Genomic DNA, 26,804 nt, shown 5'->3' on the forward strand with positions numbered 1-26,804 from the left:
TAAGAGATGCACATTAGCAGTGGTAGATAAGGCTTTCAGTTTTTCACCTTGTTACCACACTTTCTCAGAGCCAGTTTTTACCCTTTCAGCATTCAAGTAAATATCTACTCTTTAACTCCTTAGCTCTGGGAGTTGGATTTTCCAGGCAGAGTACATTTTTAACAATGGACACCAGGATCCACTGTTGTGAAAGGATTAAATATCAATTAAACCAGCAGTAGAACTAGGAACTCAGTCAAAAACCAATTTGCACTGTTCTGCTCAGCTGCTGAGCCTTTTGCTAACATTAATTTTGAAGTTTTTTCCACAGTAGAAGAATTTGAGCAAGAGAATGACAACTATTGAGAGATTTAATCTGGGGTAAAAAATTGAACAATATTTGGATTGTACTTTCCCTGTCTTTAAAACTCAATATGACTACAAATATAATTAAATATTCAGAATTTTATTTAGCTGCAACTCTCAAATTTTGGAACATACAAGCTCTTTCAATTATAAGTGACTAGAGAGTAACTCCATATGCTAAACGGTGGGAAGCTACAGTCCAAATTTACTATGTAACAGTTGAGAATTTTAACATGAGGCAGTTTCCTAACTGGCAAATTTCTATGATTCTAGAGGAAAGAGATACTAGATAGGTGGTGCAGAGCACTGACAGTGATACTTTTACATTAATTACGTGGCTTTTTTCCCCTAAGAATGATATTCACGAACATGTAAAATTCTGAGATACATTTCTGAAAATATTTCCCATAATTCCATTATATGATCATTTGAAATACTTACCTTCCTGTCTGCTTCAACATATCCAACATCTTGGCTTGGAACACTGGATCGACTGCCTCCACACTGACACCCTGATTTAGAAAGAAAGCAAAACGATTAGCTTCTATAACAATGAGAAAAAAAATTATATTATAAGATAAATGAACAAAAAGCTACTGCCTAAAAACCTGTGTATATTATTTTGGGATACCAAAATAAGTTAATAGGTTTTGATATCCATATTTGATACCCACTCATGTCATTCAATTATAAACCATACATCAATAAAACTTTTTAAATTGCCAAGTACCAAGAAAACCAAAAAATTGCCAAGTACCATACTGCTGTTAGCTAATGAGTTAAGATAGTTTTTTTTTTTTTTTTTTTGAGTTAAGATAGATAGTTTTTAGGCTCCTTTAAAAGAGTTTATGGGGGCTTCCCTGGTGGCGCAGTGGTTGAGGGTCCGCCTGCCAATGCAGGGGACACGGGTTCGTGCCCCGGCCCGGGAAGATCCCATATGCCGTGGAGCGGCGGGGCCCGTGAACCATGGCCGCTGAGCCCGCACGTCCGGAGCCTGTGCTCCGCAACGGGAGAGGCCACAACAGTGAGAGGCCCACGTACCAAAAAAAAAAAAACAAAACAAGCAAACAAAAAAAAGAGTTTATGGCCATGATTAATGTGTGTGTGTATATATATACACACACCAGAAATACCAAATAAGTGAACCAACTATTTTTTGGTTAGATCAGTCTAGGCAAGCATACTTCCTAACGTCATCCTCTGATAACTGATAAGCACTAGGCCTCTTCCATCTCATCCGAAGTTCTACAAATATTGTGCTATTATAATAATCAACAGTTCAAGTTGGTTTTTTTTTCTTCAGTAATATAAACACCTTGAGGAAGGAAAATAATTTAATAGTTTCCCAGAGTTGTTTTTATTTGTTTTTTGGTTGGCTGAGTTGGGAGGGGAGGATGTTCAGTGCTTTAGTTAGGACTACTTGGTAGATTAGGCAATTGGAGGGAAATATATACATTTGAATATTACCTCAAATATAACAGCATTCTCAAAATATTCCCCACAAGAGGCAATCTGCAACCAAGTCTTTTAAATGCTGCATTATTTTGCTAGTTCAACCAAAAGAAAATTTTAGGACATGGAAGAATTAAAGGCATTCATATTATCTCTCCAGTGATAGATCACTGCCATTATAGCTCCCTCAAGGTTTTCCTCTAACATCAGGAATTTAAGTCTAATCTACCTAAACAAACCAGTTAACATAAGCACTTCTTCCCACCAAAATAAACAGTATTTTGAATTCTAATTGAGAGTGCATCCTCAAGAACAGGGGTATGCAATCTACTGCCTACAGCCTAAGAATGTTTTTTAACATTTTTAAAGGGTGGTTTAAAAAAAAAACAAAACAAGAATATGAGACAGAGATATATGTCTTTACAGAAAAAGTCTGCTAACTCTTGGGCTAGAAGAAAAACTTTCCCACTCTACTACAGAGAATGAACATGGGGATCAAATATTCTATTTTATATTGTCAAACAAGCACTTGTAGTACAAGGAAATAAACGATATTAAAACTTAAGAACCCTTTACTACAATGGATATCCACATAAGGACATTCATCAGACGAATATACATATTATATTTTCTTAGGCAAGTAGATGAGAAGGATATATGTTATTTTTCGGAAGGTAAGTAAATGGTTATTGTTTTTTGGCTATTAAAAAAATCTAAATACACACCTATCTACAAGTTCAATGCATTAAACAAAACAAAACAAAACAACAAACTCCCACAAAGAACAATGCATTTTAAATGCATTAAAGTAGAGGACTTTCAAAATGTGTATGCAGTATGGTTCGTCTATTAACAAATTACCATGCGAAAAAGGCAAAAAGAACTAAAGTTTGTCATGGTTTTTTGTTTTTTTTTTTAAACTTAACATTTTGAATAGGAAAAGCTTGAGTCATTTATCACCATACACAGAACATTTTAAAAAGGGTGATATTTCAAAACAATAAAAACAAAACATGAGGACTAGATAATGTAGGTGAGTTGAAACTCTAATTAAGAGTGTCTCTGGGGGCTTCCCTGGTGGCGCAGTCGTTGAGAGTCCGCCTGCCGACGCAGGGGACGCCGGTTCATGCCCCGGTCCAGGAAGATCCCACATGCCACGGAGCGGCTGGGCCCGTGAGCCATGGCCGCTGAGCCTGCGCGTCCGGAGCCTGTGCTCCGCAACGGGAGAGGCCACAACAGTGGGAGGCCCGCGTAAAAAAAGAGTGTCTCTGAAATCTTTTGAACCAAGTGTTCAAACTAATCAAACTAGTAACCTACTATTTTAAGGTAACTAACTTATAAATCCGGTACACTATGCTAGTTAAAGCTGAAAGAACAAGTAAAGGGATTAAATGTTAGCATCACTCAATTTGTGGATCTACAGGGAATTCATAATGCATTTAAAAGATCAATGATTTGATTCAATACAGTCTAAAAATTTCTATCATTAATCTTATAATGAATTTTTCTATCAGAAAGAGAAAATTACAATATGATGAGAGTTAATTTACACAGGAAAAGAAAAAAGAAACACGTTTACTTGCATCAGGCAACCAAAAAAGTACTCACTGTTCCTGACTGTGGCATAGCAAACACGTCAATCACTCTGACGGTGTAATCATCAACAAATTCTCCAAGCATCAGACCCATAACTTCCATTGGAACCCCAGCACGACCATGTTTTAACATCTGTAAAGAGGAAGATATATAGACACAAAGCTTTGAGATCTTTGGACCCACCTCCCTTTTTAAAATTAATAACTTAATTGTGTTTCAGTGGAAATAAAACACATGCACCTAAAACAACAGCTTATGTGTGAGAGGGTTAACGTGAAAAATATTCCGAAGTAAAAGAGAGAAAGCAGCTGAACTCTCTGAAGCAAGTAACTCCATTCAACACTTACTTTTAACAGTGCCAGGGAAGAGATATAGACTTGTTCTGCTGTGTCCACTGCAGGAGCATCTGTAGGTGGGCCCTAGAAACAAGCATACAAATCATTATAAATACAAAGAACTTATGAGTTTAAAATTAAAGTTACAAGTTATTTAAACATGATTGTTTTAAAAGAGTTTAGGGGAAACATGGTAAGTATTCAGCTACAACACAATCAAAACAAGCTTGTAAATATCAAACCTGTAGAAAACATCAAACTTAGTACTCAGGTAAGTGTCCAATGGACAGAATGCTTGAATCTTTCAGCGATGCTAATTTACCTCCACTACAAAATAACTATAATGCACCAATTAGCTATGTTTCTTACCCCAACGTGAATGTAAACTGATTAACTGAAGGACCAACACGAACAGTAAATTCTCTGAGCCTAATTTTCAGCTAAAGACAGCATGTAGATTAGGGCTATGGGATCTCTGCAGAAACTTAGGTATGGGGGGGGGGGTGGCGGTGAGGGGCGGAGAAGACTTCTAATCCCTAGGTGAAAGAGCTGTGAACAACATGCTCTTCACTTCACCTGATGAAGTTGTTCCCCTCCCCTATACAACATCAAATTTAACACAACTGCCCCAGATGTGAACAAACTGGTTGAGACTGGTATAGCTAACATGAAAATACTTCCAAATCCTGACAACTACCTTTAAAACAAATATTACTATTAATCTTATTACAGCCTAAGAAGATACTATGTTTCCCCCTAAGGATTCTATCTTCTTCATCAAAATCACCAAACCACTATTTAGTGTAACATTCTGCCACACAAAGTAATTTAGATATAGTCCTTACCCTCAAGATGACTACAATCTTATAAATTTAATTCTGCCCCAATCAGTGCACATGGAAAGCTTCTTGTTTTTTAATACTGAGCAGTCCTGGGAAACTAAAATGAGATGTGACTTTTTTTTTTTTTTTCCGGTACGCAGGCCTCTCACTGCTGTGGCCTCTCCCGTTGCAGAGCACAGGCTCCGGACGCTGCAGGCTCAGCGGCCATGGCTCACGGGCCCAGCAGCTCCGCGGCATGTGGGATCCTCCCAGACCGGGGGACAAATCCGCGTCCGCTGCATCTGCAGGCGGACTCTCAGCCACTGCGCCACCAGGGAAGCCTGAGAGATGTGACTTTTACTTGCCAGGTCCTGTTTTGCTTAAAGTTCCCTTTCCTCAGCAATAACTCTATTACAATTACATAATGAACACGTTAGCTATCTAAATTGTAAGTCAATATTCTATCTTGCTTTCATGGATTTGCTTATTACTAAAATTAAAAAATTGCTTTACTCATTACATTTCACACTTATAGGTCTGTGTGTACTTTGTGCTTCTTGTCTATTTATATGCCAAATTCTGTGATGTTTTGTTTTGTTTAAAAGCTCATAATACTTACTGGAAGCACTGAGTATGAAAAGTTCTAGAATAAGTTTTCTCTAAATATAAGCATCACATACAAAAACTACCTCTATTTCCTTATATACAAAGTGGTGAGAAAAATAAAATCCTTCAATCCTTCAAATTTTATGTTTAAAAATACATGGCAGATAACATATTTTAAAAAGGAACGAATTCTTCATTGTTATCACCTAATGCAGCTTTGCTGCTTGCCTTTCAAATAGATATGAAAATTCTAAGGTAAGCTAAAGTGCTATCATGCCAAAACATTTGTTGAGGTCACCACATAAAACAAGATAATTTTGTTGATATGACAATTTTATTCATCTAATTAAGAAAGTTAAAGAAGTTTAAGAAAAAAGAGAAGAAATAGTAAATTAGTTGTCACAAGATGTTTTTGGGGAAATAATACCCTAAGGTCAGGATAATGAACACTGTATTCATAAAAGTTATTTCCTAATTCAGAACAACTTAAAAAATGCCCATGACAAAAGTTAAAACTGATATCTAGGCTAGAGTTATTAATACAGCCTTTCTCAATGTGCCAGGAAATACTTATTAAGAAAAAATAAGAATAGGGAAATAAAACATCACATCATCACCAAAATGCATTACTGACAAAGTTCAAAAACTATTTCTGCCAAAATGCATTACTGACAGAGTTCAAAAACTATTTCTGCCATCAATGAAAGAAGAAACACTGTTTTGTTCAGCATTATATATATCCAGTACCTAGCAAAGTGCCTGGCACACAGAACTCACTAAGTATTGGTTGGAAAAAAAGAATGAACAAGTTAAGGTAGTGCAAGCCAATGGAACAGGAAGGGAAAATACCCACCAGTTACCCTGGGAGAGAGAACAAGCCATATGCAAGCAAGTACAAAGATCGCTAGCTCCTCTCTCACTATGTTCTTCTGGTTCAGAAACATACTAACAGAAAACCATGTAGCTGGCCTCTCTATTGTTGTTTTTTGAGACAGCAGCCAGTGATATTTCCTGTTACCCTTCTCACTCTATTACTACTGTTTCTTGATCTAGTTAGAATAAATTTCCCAGAAAACAACTTGACAAGAAGTAGAGAAGGGTTTGTAGCAGTGAACTGCAACCTAAAGAAAAAAAAAAAAGAGTAACCCATGTAAAACACTGTCTATGGAACATGTGTTAAGGATCTCTGGAGCAGATGCTATCATTTTTCTATCATCATGCTCACCTGTTCAGAATAGCACACAACCAGGCAATGAAGAAAACCCCATTAAATATCCTGGAAACTGAGCTAAAACAGTTATGTAAGAGCCAGTACAGCTGTAGATCAAAGATGACCTGAGTTGAGAAAACTGTGGAGCAATGTACAATTTACATACATTGCCTTTCAGCAAACACTCCTGAGGAATAGCATTCAGATAATTCAAAGAGAGGAAAGTCATTTAAAAATAGGAATCATATACAAAATTCTGGAAAACTATTTGGCACCAGCAGAATACAAGACGATTTCTTATCTTTGAAATAGATGAAAAGATGAAAAACAGTTAAGAATTAAAGTTACACTGGAGTAAACAAGGGTAAAAATAACACTATGACAAGTTTAATTCAGTGATACAGAACGTAAACTTTTGAAGATGTCTTAGAATGTAGAGTAAAAAAGTTACAGATGAAAACTATTAAAAATATAATACTAGAGGAGAAAGGAAGGAGATGTAAGCTAAGAAATACAGTTGATCCTAAGAATAAAATAAAATAAGAAATGGAAAGCATCAATAAGACAAAGCTGAAGAAAACTTTCTTGAATGAAAAACAATTCAACTTTTGCATCACTAAATGTCAGGCAATAATCAATGAAGAAAAGTGTTATATACATTGTAAAGTCTTAGGTAAATCTTAACTACATGAATAAAGCAAAATTTCTAAAACCATACAAATAGAAAAACTACATAACCTGAAGAAAAAAATGCACCTCAGTTGACTTTGAATTTCTTTGCAACATTAAATGGCAGAAAACAATGAAACAAAGTTTCAGACTTTTAAGAGAGATACCCTGTGGAGTCAAAAACATTACACTCTATGAAAAAAAAACGTCTGAAGGCCCACAAATATATTACTATATACACAAGGGCTCAGAAAATATGATTCCATGTATCTTCCTTCAAAGAACTTTTTGAATAAATGATCCAGTTGAGACTCCACAAATCAAAAATAGAAAATTAAAAATGGAAAAGCCATTATACAAAACAATTTGTTAAGACCACTGAAAGCAGTTAAAAACAGAGAGAGCTAAATAACATAAATAACCAGGGTTCAAAACCACAGATCTCACCCAATAACTATATAGGGCAATGGAGAGAAATGAAGTATACAAAACTCTCTGTTTGACATATAGGAGGGGAAAAAAGAGATCTGTTTAAGTGTTGACTTAGACTATTACAGAAATATGGATTTGAGAGTCTTTTGAACAAATTTAAAGTAACCACAATAAACATTAAAACTGAATATACACCTTACCAAATCTCTGAAGAAGAAAAAGCTAACACAACACTGACAATAAAAAATATGAAATGAAAATGAAATGAAAAAATATAAATGAGGTATAAATGAGGTAAGGTCCCCTGTTAAAGCCCTTCTATAATGGGTTTAAAATGGAAATTCATGTATATGCTGCTTACAAATAAGAATTAAAACAAAACAAAAGGATTGGTGAGATTTGTCAGTGACACAGCTATTTCTTTTTGCAAAAGAAGCCACAATGGCCACTATATTTTACTTACCTTGCCTTTCTTCAGTGATGTGTTACATTAATAGATTTCCTAGTATTAAACCACCTTTCCAGGATAAATTGTTCAAGTTTAATTTACTATTTTTATACTAAAATTTAAAATATATTTATATTTAATTTTTATTTATATTACTATATATATTATTATGAGTGAGACTGACCTGACATTTTCTTTTTTTCTGTTAAATTTGTCAGGTTTTGATATCATTATGCTAGATGTATAAAATGAATTGGAAAGTTTTACAACTTCCCATTTTCTATGTTGTAATACAATGTATATATACTAAATTATCTATGCCTTCAGATTTAAATTTGGACAAGTTCACTAATGAAACATTTGGCTCTGACGCTGATTTTGGAGCTAATTTTTATAACATCTGCAGTGGTATTAATAAATTCAGGTTACCTGTCTTGAAACTAGATGGAATATTATATTGTTCCAGAAAGTTTCGTTTCATTTAGATTCAAAGTTATTACCATAGAATCGAACATATTCTACTTTATCTTTTTTTTTTAACTGTTCAGTATGGAAAACATTTAAAACTAAATTTGTTTCTCCATGTCACATTATCACTACCCAGATAGATCAATGATTTACATTAAAAAAAAATCAAATCATAACCAAAACCATGATAAAAATATTGGTGAAGGGAACACCTCCTAATTCATTCTATGAGGCCAGCCAGCATTACCCTGATACCAAAACCAAAGACACTACAAGAAAAGAAAACTACAGACAGACCAGTATCTCTTATGAACATCGATGCAAAAATCCTTACAAAATACTAACGAACAGAACTCAGCAGCATATTCAAAGGACTATCTATACACATGACTGAGTGGGATTAAAACTTGCAATGCAAGGATGGTTCAACAAACAAAAACTGGCCAATGTAATACACCACATCAACAGAATGAAGGGGGAAAAAAACCCACATGATCATCTCAATTGATGCAGAAGAAGCATTTGACAAAACTCAACTCTTTCATGAAAAAAACACTCAACAAACTAGGTATAGAAGAAAACTACCTCAACATAATAAAAGCCATAGATGAAACATCCACAGTGAACATAATGTCCCATGTTGGTGAAAGACTGAAAGCATTTCCTCTAAGATGGGGAACAAGGCAAGGATGCCTGCTTTCACCACATCTATCCAACATAGTACCGGAAGTTCTAGCCAGAGCAATTAGGCAAGAAAGAGAAATAAAAGGCACTCAAGTTAGAAAGGAAAATTTCTCTGTTTGCAGATGATATGATCTTATACAAAGAAAAGCCTAGGGCTTCCCTGGTGGCGCAGTGGTTGAGAGTCCGCCTGCCGATGCAGGGGACACAGGTTCGTGCCCCAGTCCAGGAAGATCCCACATGCTGCGGAGCAGCTGGGCCCGTGAGCCATGGCCACTGAGCCTGTGTGTCTGGAGCCTGTGCTCCGCAACAGGAGAGGCCACAACAGTGAGAGGCCTGCGTACCGCCAAAAAAAAAAAAAAAAAAAAGAAAAGCCTAAAGAATCCACAAAAAGGACATTAGATCTAATAAGTGAATTCAGTGAAGTAGCAGGATACAAAGACAACATTCAAAAAACCATGCAATTCTACATACAAATAATGAACAATCTGAAAAAGATATTACAAAAATAAGTTCATTTACAATAGCATCAAAAAGAATAAAATACTTGGAATTAACCAAGAAGATGAAAGTCTTATACAATGAAAACCACAAAATAATGCTGCAAGAAATTAAAGAAGACATAAATAAATGGAAACACATCTCATGTTCATGGACTGGAAGACTTAATATTGTTCAAATGTCAAAACTACTCGAAGTGATCTACAGATTCAAAGCAATCTCTGTCAAAATTTCAATGACAACTTTTGCAAAAATAGAAAACCCATCCTAAAATTCATATGGAATCTCAAGGGACCCTGAACAGCCAAACAATCTTGAAAAAGAACAAAACTGGAGGACTCAGACTTCCTGATTTCAAAATTACTACAAAGCTACAGTAATCAAAACAATGTGGTATTGGCATAAAAACAGACACATAGACCAATGGAACTGAACAGAGAGCTCAGAAACAAACCCTTGCATATATGGGTCAAATTATTTTTTAATAAGAGTGTCAAGGGTGCCAAGACAATATTTGCAAATTATATATCCAAAATACATAGTGAACTCCTAAAACAACCAAAAACCTGATTTTAAAATGGGCAAAGGATTTGAATAGACATTTCTCCAAAGAAGATATATAAATGGGCAGTAAGCACATGAAAAGATGCTCAACATCACTATCATTAGAGATATGCAAATCAAAACTACAAGGAGATACCACCTTACACCTATTAGTATGGCTACTAATAAAAAACAAAACAAAACAGAAAACAAGTATTGGCAAGGATGTGAAGAAATGGAAAACCTCATGCACTGCTGGTGGGAATATAAAATGGTACAGCCACTGTGAAAAACAGTATGGTGGTTTCTCAAAAAGTTAAAAATTGAATACTGTAAGATCTGGCAATTCAACTTCTGGGTATATAACCCCCCGAAATGAAAGCAGGTTCTCAAAGAGATGTCTGTACACCAATGTTCACAGCAACGTTACTCACAAGAGCTAAAAAGTAGAAGCAACCCAAGTGTCCACCAATGGATGAATGGATAAGCAAAATGTGGTATACACATACACAATGGAATATTATTCAGTCTTAAAAAGGAAGGAAATTCTGCAACATGGATGAACCTTGCGGACACTATGCTAAGTCAAATAGCCAATCAAAAAAGACAATACTGGGCTTCCCTGGTGGCGCAGTGGTTGAGAATCCGCCTGCCGATGCAGGGGACGCGGGTTCATGCCCCGGTCCAGGAGGATCCCGCATGCCATGGAGCGGCTGGGCCCATGGGCCGTGGCCACTGGGCCTGCACATCCGGAGCCTGTGCTCCGCGGCGGGAGAGGCTACAGCAGTGAGAGGCCCGTGTACCGCAAAACAAAACAAAACAAAACAAAACAAACAAAAATCATAAAGACAGAAAAATATAATGATGGCTGCTAGGGGCTGCATGGAGGGGAGTATGGAAAGTTACTGTTTACTAATGGATAATATTTCAGTATAACTAATTAACTAAATAAATAAATTTGACCTGGGCGAGGAAATACATTCTAGTTACAAACCCAATTGAACAAAAAAAATATATAAAACTGACAATATAATCTAAAATTTCTGAATACAGGCATACCTTGGAGATACTATGAGTTCAATTCCAGACCACTCCAATATAGTGAATATTACAATAATGAAAGTCACATGAATTTTTTTGGTTTCTCAGTGCATATAAAAGTTATGTTTACACTATACTGTTGTCTACTAACTGTGCAATAGCATTATGTTTAAAAAAATGTACATACCTTAATTTAAAAATACTTTAGTGCTAAAAAAAATGCTAACCATCATCTGAGCCTTCAGTGAGTCATAATCTTTTTGCTGGTGGAGGGTTTGAAATATTGAGAATTACCAAAACATGACAGAGACACGAAGTGAGCAAATGCTGTTAGAAAAATGGCACCAACAGATTTGCTGGATGCAGGGTTGCCACAAACCTTCAATTTGTAAAACACAATTATCTGCAAAGCACAATAAAGTGAAGCTCAATAAAATGAGGTATACCTGTACTAAAAAAGTTAAAAGGAAAAAAAAAAAACCCTGAAAAAATAGTTGCCCCATTTATGACAAAAAGTCAATACCCAAGTTAACAAAATACTAAAATCTTAATGGAAACATGGGCAAAGAATATAAAGCAACTAATTACATAAGAAATAATGAAATAAATATGAAAAACATTCAACCTCACTAGTTGACCTCCTTTAATTAAGAAATGCCAATTAACACATTAAGACATTGTTGTTGCTGTTGTTTTCCTATCAAACAAGCTTTACAATGCCCAATTTTGGAGCCGGTGTGATAAAAGAGACACTCTCAGCACTACTGGTGGAAACGTGAATTAGTACAAACTATCAGAAAAGCAACTGAGCAATGTATATCAAGAGCATTACAACTGTACAAACTTTTTAACCCGCTTTTGCAATCCTAGAAATTATTTAAGTAAATAAACAGTGATGTTTGCTTGAACCAGAATATTCATGATACTTCTTTTAATAATGCAGATAAACCTAAGAACAAATAACAACCAATAATTTAAAAATATTGTTGAAAGCTCCTTTCTCTGAGATCTCAGATGACTCTAGCCATCTTAATCAGCAATATTACCTTAAGTTAAAAGTACCCTAGCTTGGGCTTCCCTAGTGGCGCAGTGGTTGAGAGTCTGCCTGCCGATGCAGGCGACACGGGTTCGTGCCCTGGTCCGGGAGAATCCCACATGCCGCAGAGCGGCTGGGCCCGTGAGCCATGGCCACTGAGCCTGTGTGTCCGGAGCCTGTGCTCCGCAATGGGAGAGGCCACAACAGTGAGAGGCCCGTGTACCACAAAAAAAAAAAAAAAAAAAAGTACCCTAGCCTGCTGCTATATTGAATATTTTTAACTTACAATATTGAAGGAAACCGCTTAATTTAAAAAGAAAGCTAATAAAAAGGAGTATGGCTGTGAAGTACATTCACATGGAGGCAGATTCCTCTCCCATCCTGAAGGCCATGATAACAAACAGAGGTAAATTAGGAACTAACCTATAAGACACCACACAAGTTTCAACATTTACCAGTGCAAAGTATTTTAGAGCACTGAACCATGAGGTCTTTTTATGGTTGGCTCCTGACTGTATGTAAAGGATTCTACTCCAGAGTTCTTCACTCTCAGAATCTGAGCTACCAAGTATGGAAAAGTGACTTAAAGTCATGATATATAGGAAATATTCCAAAGAACTTAATAAAGCTTGGAAAAGACAAGATACAAAACAACTGTCTTCAAATATATGAAAAGCTGTCAGACAAAGTTCAGACTAATAGCTCTCAAAGTGCAGTCCCTAAACCAGATAAACCAGCACCACCTGGGAATTTGTTAGAAACACACATTCCTACTGAATCAGAAATTCTGGGGGCAGAGCCCAGAAATCTTGGTTTTTAGAAAGCCCTCCAGGTGATTCTGATGCTTGCTAAAATTTGAGAACCACTGATTTAGACTATATAATTTGTAGAACTATGGACTAATGGAATGAAGCTATGGGGAGATTGAATTTGGCTTCAATATAAGAAAAATCTTGTATTGGTCCAAGCTATCTAAAGAAGAGCTCCAGTTAATGAGTCCCCTGTAACTGGAGTTATGCAAACATAAGTGGTTCATATTGGGGAAAATGTTACAGAGGGGTTCAAATATTTGATGACTAATTAAATCAGATGATATTTTTTTAAGGGTTCCCTCCTCACTTAGTAATACTACCAATCATCATATTATTTCCTAAGGAAGACTTCTCAAATTAAACATCTTCAAAAATCAAACTCACCATGTTTCTCTACAAACTAACCTTCCCAACTTATAATTATCTTGAGTCTCAAACTAGAAACCTAGGCAAAATTTTCATTTACTCTCCTTCAGTCCTTATAGTCAATATATCACCAAGTTTTATCAATTCTTTGTTATTCTGCAGTGTGACAGAGATTTTTAAAATACTCATTTTTGGGGAAAGAGTTTCAAGAAAATACCATCCATAGAGTTCACTCCTAGTTAAGTAAGTTTGGGATATAATGAATATCTAACCTACCCCCCAAATTTATGTTGTATGTTAGAATATTAGAGGCTCTAAGAAAAATCCTGGAGGGGAAAAAATCTGTTTGTCTTTGTTTAACCTGAAGTTTTCCGATTCATTCCATGGTCCACATGGTCTTCTCAGAGAAAATCTGGACTTTCTTTTTCAGGCTCTGAAAAAATTTATCATTTTTCAAATGTGAGGCAGAGATCAAGCCCAGGCTCCAAATAATATTTAAGTATTTACCATGTGCCTAGTACTACAGCTGTATGGTTAAATGAAGGCTTCAAGAAGCTTATAATGTAAATGGAAAGGCAGACAAAACACACATTGGCACAGATCATCAGGACTGAAATGCAGTCTCTGACTTCTAGCCATGTGGCCTTTCCACTACAGCATACCATCCCTTTTTCATATGCCCAAATATACTTTTATTCTGGAAGCTTAGTTCCTTTCCATTGTTTACAATTTTAGAATCCTCTTCCACCTGGAGCCATTTCCTACTAAAGAAAATGGAAATAAGTCTTGGGATGCTCTTCCTACCTAAAAGCAGTTAGTATGCCCACTAAGAACGGGGAACACTTCTGGGCCTTCCTTTATTTTCTGAAGTCTAGATGGGCACAGGGGGCTTGGCTGACCAAAAGGCACTACTGAATTTACTTATAACATAGTATGTACACTACTGTGAAAACAAAAATATGCCTTTTTATTAAAATATACTGTAGGAAACAAGTTACACAACATTTGGGGCTTTTTTTTTTTAATCACAGCATACAAATGATAGAAAAATAATAAGGCAAGCACAGTTCACAAACATATCACCTTATTCAAACAATTAAATCATGGTTGTACATATGTCAGCACACCAAATTATTTGAGTATCACTTTAATGTATTTTAAAGAACTGAGTAAATATGCACAACAACAAAAGTAGGACACTAGTTCATTACAGAAGCAGAGATATCAAGTAAGAATTTTCAAGATACTTGAGGTGCAAGATGGCTATACCCTAGGCAAATAAAGATGTCGAGGTATAGCTCTATATCAAATGTTAAATAACTTAAGAAAAAACACGTGTGAGTCAGGGGATTCAAGGAGGAGAAATGTACAGAGTAGGAGCAGTCAGGGTAATGAAGTGGTAATGGGCACAGAAAGGGACTTCCAGGATTGGGAGGTGCCACCCAGGAAAAGAGATATAGGATGGTTTTTATTCCTCACCCACAGAAAGTTTCCACGTCCCTTTACCCCTGCCCTCATGTCTCATATTTATAATCCTATGACTTCAATGAGAAACAAAAGATTTCACAAGTAGAAAGTGATACAAACTTTAATGTTAGATTTAAATCAACTACTGTTAGTCTATGTTTACATTCAACTAAAATGGGCATATGGTGATCACATACAATGACAAATTACATGTGTTCCATTCACAGGATGAAAAAAATTTGAATAAATGTACAGAATTTGAATTACTTTCAAATACCTTTCATTTATTGAGAATTTATTATGTTTAAGAAACTAAAGAAAAAAGAAACTACGCTAAATGCTGGGTAAACTAAAGTAAAAAACTATACAGTGATATAAATCAAATGAAAACCTGGGCCCAAATATTTTTTGAATTTCAAAAATTGGCTTAGGCTGTTATTATTCTAAAAAATAAACAATGAAGAAAATGTTTCTGATGTTTAATCAACAGCATAACTCTAAAATTACCAACTTACATGGTGTTTGAACTATTCAAGTTAACTCTATTGACCTTATAACAACTATCTAACCACCATAATAAACAAGTACAGAAAGTCATTTTTTTTTAAAGATTGAACATGATGTAACTTAAACTCCAAGGTTCTTTAAAAACAACTATGAGAATAACTGAACGTACTTTTATAACTAAAGTGGTATTACGCAAAAGAAAAAATAAAATAAAAAACTAAAGAAAACTGGTCTGTATTTCACAAAAAGCACACACACACATCACTGACAACAAATAAGTAAAATAAGAAATATATGAATGTTCTACAACTTTATAGTCTACTGTTAAAACTTAAATGAATGTAACAATTTGAAAATTAGAATATGATTTAGTTATATATTTCTGTAAAAAAACATGGAACTAAAATGCACATACCCCTCATACAAATAAGAAACTGAAATAATTACTTTTGCTATATAAATCCACAATGCTCAAATCCTACAGGCACAACTTTGAAATCACTTAAGTAAGTGCCTAACTCTTTAAAATAAGTTTGTTTAAAATGAGGTAGGGGGGAATCCATACCTTTAAACTGACTAAGAGTATAAGTTAGCTATCTAACAGAACTGCAGGGTAAAATAGGTGAGCCATAGGCACAAGCAGTGTGACTGACCTTTATACATACATGAAAATCTACCTAACCAGTGATATAATACCTATTAGGGACCCCACAAGGCCATCAAACTTACCTCTGTACAATGAGTTTTATCTGTCACATTTAGTAAAACAGAAATTATCATCCAGGTCCACAAATTTTAAATGTGGTAAAATTAAATGAGACATGAGTTGTTTTTTTGTGTTTTTGTGGGGTTTTCCCCCCCATTTAGAAGGTTAAAATCTGATCCAGCATAAAAGGCTGTGACTTTTACTTGGGCAGCCCTTGTTGACTAAGTGTTAAAAAAAAAAAAGGCATTTGCCATTATAACAGGATAAAAACTAATGCCTCAAAGTGTTACCTACTCAGGCCTTTTAACAAATATGTTAACACTATTAGTTATATTACTCCACCTTTCTCTTAGTGTGAACTGGTATCAATTATTTAGCCAATTTTATAATGTTATTAAAGTACCTGCTGATTAAACATGAACCAAAGTGTCACTTAAAAAGAAACGTAAAATAAGTAGTATCACTGAACTGCAACACTCCAAAAAAACCCAAAAATATAAAGTTACCTTAGGAAATGACATAAAGCATTTCAAAATTTATTAAAAAGTTGTTCTAGGATTAAAATATTACCTGGACTTATTTATTTTTATAATGGCTGTTTTAAGGTATTTGGTCCTGCATTATAGAATTATTTTTAGAGGTCTGTTAAAATATTTTTCAACAAAGAGAAAGCAAGTTTTATCAACAAATGAAGGTGACTATGTTTTTAAAAACAAAATAAAACCTAAACATATATTGGAAAGCTGACAGAAAATAATTCTTAATTTATGGTATGCAACATAACCCTCGACAAATTCTGTCAAAAAATTTAAAATCTGATGAAACCACCACCTTCAGTTTCCTCAGTTAATGACCCCTGAAGAGGAAAAAAAACCTGAACAGAAAATAAGCAAATTCAAACATTCACAAATAACTATCACTGTATTGTTTATCTCTAACCCAGCAAGGTAAGAAACAACCTTTTAATACTTTAATTTTGTGAGTATTAAACAACTAGTGTGAAAAACAAGCTGCATGTAAACTATTTCTACTGTCTGAGCTTCAATGACTAGCTGAGGCAACCTGTTATAGGAGGTGTTAATTGGCAATAGGAGTACAAGTCAGAAGCATGTTCCCCATAGTCCTAACCCAGCAAGGCTAGGTCATTAAAGTGGAAATGAATTCTTTCATGTCGACTTAACCCTTTCAATGCATGCTTTCAGCTGTTTTCTCTCAGTTAATTTTAAAAACTTGTTACTTTTTAGAGTTAAAAAAAAAAGTTCCAAAAAAAGGTCCTTTGGCTGACAGTTCCAATGACTACATTATTCCAGAAGAGAAGAACAGAGCAAGCTAATTGCATGGTAATACTGCAACTCTCCCCTCTGAAAAACATATAAATTAAATGTATTCTTATTTTAACACTGAAAAAAGAAATAGGATATAGTGTTTAAAAATAGCTCAGAACCATTTAGCCACAGGTTTTGATTTACATTTCTGTTTAAGATCCAAGGACTATCTCATGATGATAACTTAACCACCTTAACCTTGGGATAGAGTAGTAATAATTTTTTTATTTCCACAATGTCCATACAAGAATCCCCATTATGAAAATGTTTTGGAACATATATGAGATAAACACCTTTCTAATTAAGTTTCATTATTCTGATAAGGTGCACAGTCACAGCATATCCTGATGACTGGTTGCCAAAAAGCCAAAATTCCTTTTATAGCATGATTTCAGAGGTTTCCAGATGGCACATTAATTCTTTAAAAAAAGAGACAAAAAGAAGGAAAGAAGAATAAGAATAGAAATGTTAAAATAATGATGCATTACTTTTGAAATACCTTATTTATAAATACTAATATTCTCATATAATAAGCATTATAGATATTTAAAACTCAACTATATAAATAACATTCTAAATATTACAATTTAAAAAATTAACATACATATGCTACATCTTTCATCACTAAGTAATCTTGGAAGTATTTCCTTTAATAAAAATATTATCAGAGGACTTCCCTGGTGGCGCACTGGTTAAGAATCCGCCTGCTAATGCAGGGGACACGGGTTCGAGCCCTGGTCCAGGAAGATCCCACATGTCACGGAGCAACTAAGCCTGTGCGCCACAACTACTGAGTCTGCGCTCTAGAGCCACGAGCCACAACTTCTGAAGCCTGCGCGCCTAGAGCCCGTGCTCCGCAATACGAGAAGCCACTGCAATAAGAAGCCCGCACATCGCAACGAAGAGCAGCCCCCTCTTGCCACAACTAGAGAAAGCCCACGCACAGCAACGAAGACCCAATGCAGTCAAAAAAAAAAAAAATCAGAGTAAGAACTAAACATTAGAAAATCTATAATGCTTAAAATTATGCCTTGTGATAAATCAATAAAAAAAATTACCAGCATGACAACAGAGACATAATTTCATCCACTGTTGTAACATAGCTGAGCTCTCAAGTAACTATAACCAACAATACGCTTATTAAAAACTTGATCAGCAAGGGCTTAGATAATAATGGGAAATTTAATGGTTGAGGATGTCAAAAAATGGAAATCATACATGCTATATTCCTACATCCTATTCTTTATTCTTTTCCTCCTTCTTTTCATTCGTCTCCTTCTTTCAAGCATTCCAATTATGACAAACTCAGTTCCTCCTCTCTGAAAACTGACTTTTTCCCCTAGGCTTACTCAGCTCCTCCAATACAGCAAACCTAAGTGGCCACCCTGGAGCCAATATTTTGAGAATATAAAAATTTCAGTGGGGAACAGGCAGTGGGGTAAGGCAAGGTAACAGTCGGGGAGAAGGGGAGATGACACCATTACTTGGTTAAAAAGACACCTGATCAAAATAACATAGGGGCTGGCGGCCTAGTGAACAATGCCCAGCTGTGCTATTTCTTTCTCTTTAAGACCACCCTTGATATTCACTTTGAAACATTTTCACCTACTTGAAAATGCGTGTGTATGTGTGTGTGTAAAAAATGCCATAAGCACCAACCACTTCAGACATTTTTGTGAAATCTGTCTTACCAGAAGAAGGACCTACTGTCTCCCACTCTGGGTGACTTTCACTCTGCCCCACAGCAATGAGAGAGGAACAAGCAGTGTTTAACTACCTCTGTTATAAAGAAGCATCATCCACAGAGGTTCGATTAGTCAAACTTCAGAAGCTGTAACTACAAACATTTAGGAGTGGCTAAAACATGCTATCTTTTATACTGGAAATAGGGTCCCGGAATCAAGCAGAACCTCTAAAGTCCTACAACAGAACATTAAGGCATCAGAACTGTTCCACAACAGACCCTACAGTTGGCTTTGACTTTAAAGTTCTTACAGTCACCGGTGGCCCTTTCTCCTTTTATACTGTTCAACTATTTATGTATTTAAATTATAAAACATGTAAAATATAGTCAGCCACAAATAAACTGGTTATTTTGGGAAGCATTCATAATTCACTAAGTAGCTCATCTTTTAAAGTATAGTATGCAAAGTCATGTACACACACATATACAAAGAATGCATGCTTTTATTTATTCACTCAACAACCACAGACCTGAAAGCCCACTGCCATGTACTGGTTATACAAAGGTAAACAGGCCCCTGTCCTCAAAATGTTTACAAACCAGAAGGCAGGCAAGAAAAACTATAAAAGCACCACAAAAGCATGTATAGGGGGCAAAGAAGTCAGAGCTATGTATTTGATACAATTATCCCTTATACTAAGAATTGAAAAATATGTATAACTTTTCCAAGCAAAAAAAAAAAAAAAAGAGAGGAGAGTGGCAAGGAAAGAAACTGACATTTAAAGGCACAAAGACATGAAACAGCAATCATCCTGTACATTACCATTCAAAGCTTTTTAAAAAATAAAATGGGCTGACTGAAGCATGGATTCTTAAGAAGCCAAACATGAGTCAATACTGCTTCCATTTCAATGGGTGTTTTACTGAGGATGTGACTTTTTTTAAAGGTCATTTTTTTTCTTATCCACACTTTGCCTTTTATGAAAAATATCCAGCACTTCAGAATATAAATCAAACAGTTTGGAGTTCTCTGACATGCTTAAAAGAAATACACAGTTATAAGACAAGAGAGAAGATGGTGTGTTTTCCATACAAAATGCTTATAGTAATATGTAGTATATTTTTGGTTTATAGAAGTTCTACAAATATTATATCTGACTTATAGTCTTGAGGCCAAGGGCTATTTCTCTTTAACATATAGTTCTCAAAATAAAATATTTTTTCAACAAATATTTGTAAAAAGCTGATTACCTGACATCCAAGCAATGGGTATCCCTGGAAGAGAAGACAGAGTTCAAGACTAGTTGGATCACTGATCAGAGGAGCTTAGGGTTAAGTGGATGCTACTGTGACCAGCTTATTAGAGCCACTAAGCAGCCATAAAAGCCAGGCCCTAGAGGTATTAACACAGAACACTAATAACCTTGCCTGTTTGGGTGCATCTTGCTTTATATTTTTTCAAATATGATATTTATCTCATCTAATGAAAGAAGAGGAAGACCAAGGAACCATGTATTATATAAGAAAAAGTACCATATAGAGTAGAGGGAATCCAAAAATTGTGGGCATGGCTAGGAGAGAAAAAGGAAAAGGACTTGGGGAAACTGTATGTGCTACATACTGCGACATGAACTAGGTATATGATGAACCAATTACACGTGGTGCTAGTCCTTAAAATGTATGTAGGAGACAGATAATTATACAAGTAAATATAAAAAATATATATATATAATTGTAATAGGGGTTTGGTACCAAAAAAATAGGAAAGAGAATAAGCCTTGGGGATATAATAAAAATAAAGCCTTATTTTCAAAGAGCCTCCCCCAAAAGCAAACAAGCAATGAACATGGAAGCCAGTGGTTCTTAAACCCTGTGTATTCCTCAGAATCACCTGGCGAGCTTAAAAAATTCTGATGCCTGGACCCACCATCCGAGACTCTGATTTAAACTGCTCTGGGGTGAGTGATTCTAAAGTACAGCCAAGGTTGAGAACCACTGTTGTAAACTTATAAAGCAAAGATTTCCTTATTGCAAGGTTAATGAAATGACTGAGGTAAGTCTGCCCAGCTACCTGGCTAGGAATTTCAGAGGTCTACAGCCAACTGCCAAACATATCACATTCAATATTACTATAGGGTTTTATTATCATTTCAACTCAGTGAAATACAGAGGTTTTACAGTGTCACAGAAATATGAAATAAGGAGAGATTAATCAGGTTTGGAGACATCATGGGTGACGATTACTGCTATAGCCCTTCTCTCCGGAACATAATAGAACTGCATCTCCTTGATTGAAGTTAGATGTGAACATGTGACTTGCTTTAGCCCATGAGATGTAAGCAGAGGTGACCTGTCATTCCCGGTCAAAGCTTTTTAAGAGCCAGTGCTCAGTGATGATGTTCTATCAGCTTGAGTCCCAGAATAAGGATGACACCACAGAATAGTACCCAGCTGACACAGCGTGAACAAAAAAGAAAACTTTGTAGTTTTAAGCGGTTGAAGTTTAAGGGTTGTTGCTAAAGCATACCCCAGCCTTCCTCACTGACATAGTAATTAGTAATTAGTAAGTAGTAATTCATCAGACAAACAATGGAGGCAAAGGACATTCATTTAGAGAGAATTCCTTATACAAAGTCATGAATGAATGAGAAGAATGACATGGGACACTTGAGGAATTACAAAAAGATGCTCAATAAATAACTCTTCAATTTCTTCATAAATAAATGCAGTTTTGGCTTTTATTTTTTGATCACTATCTCACCCACTAACATGCCAAGCAAGGCATTCTGATGCCTCTCTGAGCCAAGCACACATGAAAATGCCAAAGGCAATCCTATGCTTATGTGGTCTCCGTTAAGAACTTTAGATCCCTTCTCCAGGAGGATAAGTATATCCAAAAGGCTGAATAAATGAGAGGCTAGAGAAAAGGAAACTAATATGCCTGAAGTATACTTAGAGAACAAGAGACTGAGATAGTAAACCAACTAGGCAGCATGGACACAAGGGTTATTGTTTAGGGAACTAATCTGTTTTAGGCCTAAGAGTAGAAAGTTGCCTTCCTGGGTGTCAGAGAGGCCAATGAGGCAGGTATGTGAGCAGTTGGGAGAAAAAGAGAGCCAAGTGACAACTATCCACAGAGCAAACAACAAATGTTTTTTTCAAACTAACCACTGTTAATTTCTTTTAAACTTTGTTTCTTTTAAACTTCATTATAAAATATTTAAGAGACACAAAAGACCTAATAAATAATACTCTCACTAAACAGCTTATGAAATAAAACATCACCAAAAGTTAGGCTGAAGCTCCTGTGTCATCCTCCTTGATTGACTGCATCTTCTCCATACCCCCTGTTGTACCCACTATTCTAATTTTTGGTGATATCACGCATTTCCTCATACTTTCACTATGTAAGTACATGCAGGTAATATATTTTATAGTATTTGTATGTTTTTAAATTGTATATTAAAACTTAGAATGTATTATTCCTCCACTTGCTTTTTTCCTCCAGTATATTAGTACGGATTAATCACGCTGATATGTGTAGATCACCTACTTTACAAAAGTCCACTGTTAAGCAAAGTTATGTACACATTCTCCTACTGATGGACAATTAGGTTGTTTTCAATTTTTTGATATTATAAACTAGAGATCAGCAAACTAGGGCCTGTGGGAGAACCAGCTGACTGTTTTTGAAAAATGAAGTTTTATTGGAACACAGCCAGGCACATTCATTTTGTATTATGTATGTATGGCTGCTTTAACACTGCAATGGCAGAGTGAAATTGAGTGGTTGCAACAGAAACCATTTGGTCCACAAGTCTAAAATATTTACTATCCAGCCCTTTAAGAAAGGAGTACTGAAGGGTTATAAACAATGCTGTTGTGAATGTTCTTGCATCCACGTGGGAGACTTTCCCTAGGGAATATAATTAGGAAAAGATCTCCTAGGGTGTAGGATAAGCAAATTTTTTTTTTTTTTTTTTTTTTTTTTTTTTGCGATACGCGGGCCTCTCACTGTTGTGGCCTCTCCCGTTGCGGAGCACAGGCTCCGGACGCGCAGGCTCAGCAGCCATGGCTCACGGGTCCAGCCACTCCATAGCATGTGGGATCTTCCTGGACCGGGGCACGAACCCGTGTCCCCTGCATCGGCAGGCGGACTCTCAACCACTGTGCCATCAGGGAAGCCCAGGATAAGCAAATCTTCATCGTTACTAGATTTTACCAAAATGTACAAGGTGGCTTGTACACTACCACTAGCTTATACATGTTTATAAACCATTTGTGTTTCTTCTTCTAATGTTCCTATCTTTTGCCCATTTAAAAATGTATGCCTTTTTCTTATTGATTTGTAGAAGCAAAATACATATACTGATGACTAGTGCTTTGTCCATTACATGTTAGATATATCTTTCCCAATCTGCGGCTCCCCGCTTTGCTTTTTACATTTCTTCATGCCTCAGTTTTATGTGAAAAAATGAGGACTCTTAGCAATAACACAACTTCATATAGTTGTTCAAAGACTGCATGAGTTAATATATTTAAAGTACTTAGAACAGTGCCTGGCACATCTAAGTGTTCCACAAATATTAACTATTTATTTTATAATCACGTTTATAAAGGAAAACGAATTTTAAATTTCAATGTAAATTTATCAATCTATCCCGTTAGTATTTGTGCTATCTATCCTGTTTAAGAAATCCTGCCTTACACATTAAATTTTATGTGTCCATAAAGCAATAACCTATCTTGTTTATTTACTACCTCTGAATGCTAAGAAAGAACAGCACTTTCTGTTAATTTGGTTTCAATTAACTGTTCAATGTCAAAATATTTTCTTAAAATCTAAGTACAGGGGCTTCCCTGGTGGCGCAGTGGTTAAGAATCTGCCTGCTAATGCAGGGGACGCGGGTTCATGCCCCGGTCCGGGAAGATCCCACATGCCGCAGAGCGGCTGGGCCCGTGAGCCATGGCCGCTGGGCCTGCGCGTCCGGAGCCTGTGCTTCGCAACGGGAGAGGCCACAACAGTGAGAGGCCCGCATACTGCAAAAAAAAAAAAAAAATCTAAGTACAATTTTAATACTGATCTCTCTAAAGTTCCACTAGAAAAGAGAATCCATCTAGAATATCTAGTCCCACACAAATTTTTCTTATTAAAAAGTAAGTAAAAAAGACATCTGCTTATGTCCAAGATAGAGCAACAGGGACTAAGTTTACGTTCTCACCAGAAAATAAAAAATATAAAACAATAGCTTGCAAGACACTGATCAGGCAACAAAAGACAGTGATCTCTGAGAACCTGGAAACAAAGGAGGTGAACCCTGCTACTACTTGGCTTATTGCCTTGAGACAGTTTCCAGGCTGCAGTGCAGGGGGAAGGAAACCAGGCAAAGACTACTGGACTCTCTAAATTGAGATGTTAAGAGCTGAGATTACTGGGAGACCAAAGCAGCTACAGTAATCAGGACAGACTACCAGAGAGAAAATAGCTGCAAAGGGAGAAAAACCTTGGGATCTTCTGAGGGTCCTCCTTGAATATTCAACTGAGTACTAATCAGTGCAGGTATATGAGGAAACTACTTAAGGCCGTGTTAAGAACACCCAGAAAGATTAGAGGGAGGAGTACCTACCTCTCACATAGCACTGGTAATAATGCTTTTCCCATCAGCCAAACGTTAAAATGCACAAGGCGTTGATTAGACAGAAAGGTCTTGCCTCAGTAGTGTAAAATAATAAGCCCAAGACTAAGCACTGTTCCAGTCTCACCTAACAAATTTTAAAAGCAAAATAGAAAGATTCAAACAGGTTCCAAGTAATTTAACTGCACCCCATAACAAGTATCAAGAATATTCTATAAAAATAAAAAACAGCCAACATACAAAGTAAAACTCACGTCAGCCACTAGTAAAAAAAATTACCAGGCATGCAAAAGAGTAAGAAAATATGACCCACAATGAGGAGATAAATCAATTAATTGAAACCAATCTGGAACCAACATAGATGTTAAAATTAACAGACAAGGACATTAAAATCTTATTATAACTGTCAAAAAGTTAAGACATGAAACACATAAAAATGACCCAAATGAAACTTCTTATGATGAATGTCACAATACATCAGTGGCAACAGGATAAAATATGCAGTGAATTTAGAGGGGCTTGGGGGAGCTCTATCTCTAGGGTGTCCATGGGTGGCCAAAAGATAGAAAAAAATGCTGTAAGATGAAAAATATATTGGATAGGTTTAATGAAAGATCAAACACTGCACAAGAAAAAACTGAGTGAACTTGAAGACACAGCAAAAGGAAATGAAACACAGAGACCAAAGACACTGGAAAAAAATTAACAGAGCCATCAGCAGGGACAACTACTGTAAGAAAAATATACATGTCATTGGGATCCTTGAAAGGGTGGGAAAGGTGGTAGGAGGACAGAAAAAATATTTTAAAAAATAATTTCTAAATCTGTTGAAACTTGATGAAAATAATAAATCTACAGATATGGGAAGGTCAACGAACCACAAGCACAAGAAATACGAAGAAAACTATGTCACTGCATAGCATAACTAAAAACCAGTGATAAAGAGAAAAATTTTTAAAGTATTACAGAACAATAAGGAGAGATACTGAGATCAATGAAACAGATTTGAAAGTTCAGAAATAAATCCCAACATTTATGGTCAATAAATCTTTGATAAAGGAGCCAAGACAATTCAATGGGGAAAGAAGAGTCTTTTCAACAGATAGTGCTGAGACAACTAGATATCTACATGCAAAAGCATGACCTCACATCAAGCACAAAGTGGATCACAGAACTAAATGCAAGAGTTAAAATCATAAAACTCCTGAAAGAAAACAAAGGAGTAAATCTTCATGAACTCTGGCTAAACAATGATTTCTTAGTACAACATCAAAAGCACAAGTTATAGGACTTCTCTGGAGGTCCAGTGGTTAAAACGCTGTGCTTCCACTGCAGAGGATGCAGGTTCGATCCCTGGTCAGGGAACTAAGATCCCGCATGCCGCACTGTGTGGCCAAAGGGAAAAAAAACAAACACACATCATAAAAGAGAAGGCTGATCACCATCAAGAAAGTGAAAAGAGAGCCCACAGACTGGAAGAAAATATTTGCAAATCATATAAGGAGGCTTGAGTCCACAGTATATAAAGAACTTCTACAGCTCAATATTAAAAGAAAAATAGTCCAATTTTTTTAATGGGCAGCAGACCTGCATTACAAAAAATGTTATGTCCTTCAGGCAAAGGGAAAATAATACGAGATAAAAATATAGATCCACACAAAAGAAAGAACACAGGAAATGATAACTACATAGGTAAATATATGATTTTTTCTTATTATTTAAATCTCTAAAAGATAATGCACTGCTATGAAAAACAGTATGGCAGTTCCTTAAAAACTTAAAAATAGAGTTAACATATGATCCAGCAAATCCACTTCTGGGTATATACCCAAAAGAATTTAACACAGTGATTAGAACAGATATTTGTATACCAATGTTCACAGAAGCATTATTCACAATAGCCAAAAGGTTGAAACAACCCAAATGTCCATCATCAGATGAATAAACAAAACGTGGTATATCGTACATGGAGTATTATTCAGCCTTAAAAAGGAAGGAGGGACTTCCCTGGTGGTGCAGTGGTTAAGAATCCGCCTGCCAATGCAGGGGACACGGGTTCAAGCCCTGGTCTGGGAAGATCCCACATGCCACGGAGCAACTAAGCCCGTGCGCCGCAA

General features: G+C 36.0%; 1 protein-coding gene across 3 annotated transcripts in view; it reads right to left on the reverse strand.

Annotated features, from left to right (window-relative positions):
* PSMD14 (proteasome 26S subunit, non-ATPase 14) overlaps window positions 1-26,804 on the reverse strand; it is a 94,966-nt gene that overhangs the window by 36,995 nt on the left and 31,167 nt on the right. For all 3 annotated transcript variants that reach the window (XM_060152770.1, XM_060152771.1, XM_060152772.1), the window contains 3 exons: window positions 3,741-3,812; window positions 3,406-3,525; window positions 787-857 (listed from right to left, as the gene is read on the reverse strand). In XM_060152770.1, coding sequence (XP_060008753.1) covers window positions 787-857; window positions 3,406-3,525; window positions 3,741-3,812 — 263 coding nt within the window. The remainder of the gene's footprint in view (window positions 1-786; window positions 858-3,405; window positions 3,526-3,740; window positions 3,813-26,804) is intronic.

Source organism: Lagenorhynchus albirostris, chromosome 6 (genome assembly GCF_949774975.1).
Source record: "Lagenorhynchus albirostris chromosome 6, mLagAlb1.1, whole genome shotgun sequence".
Lineage (NCBI taxonomy): Eukaryota > Metazoa > Chordata > Mammalia > Artiodactyla > Delphinidae > Lagenorhynchus > Lagenorhynchus albirostris.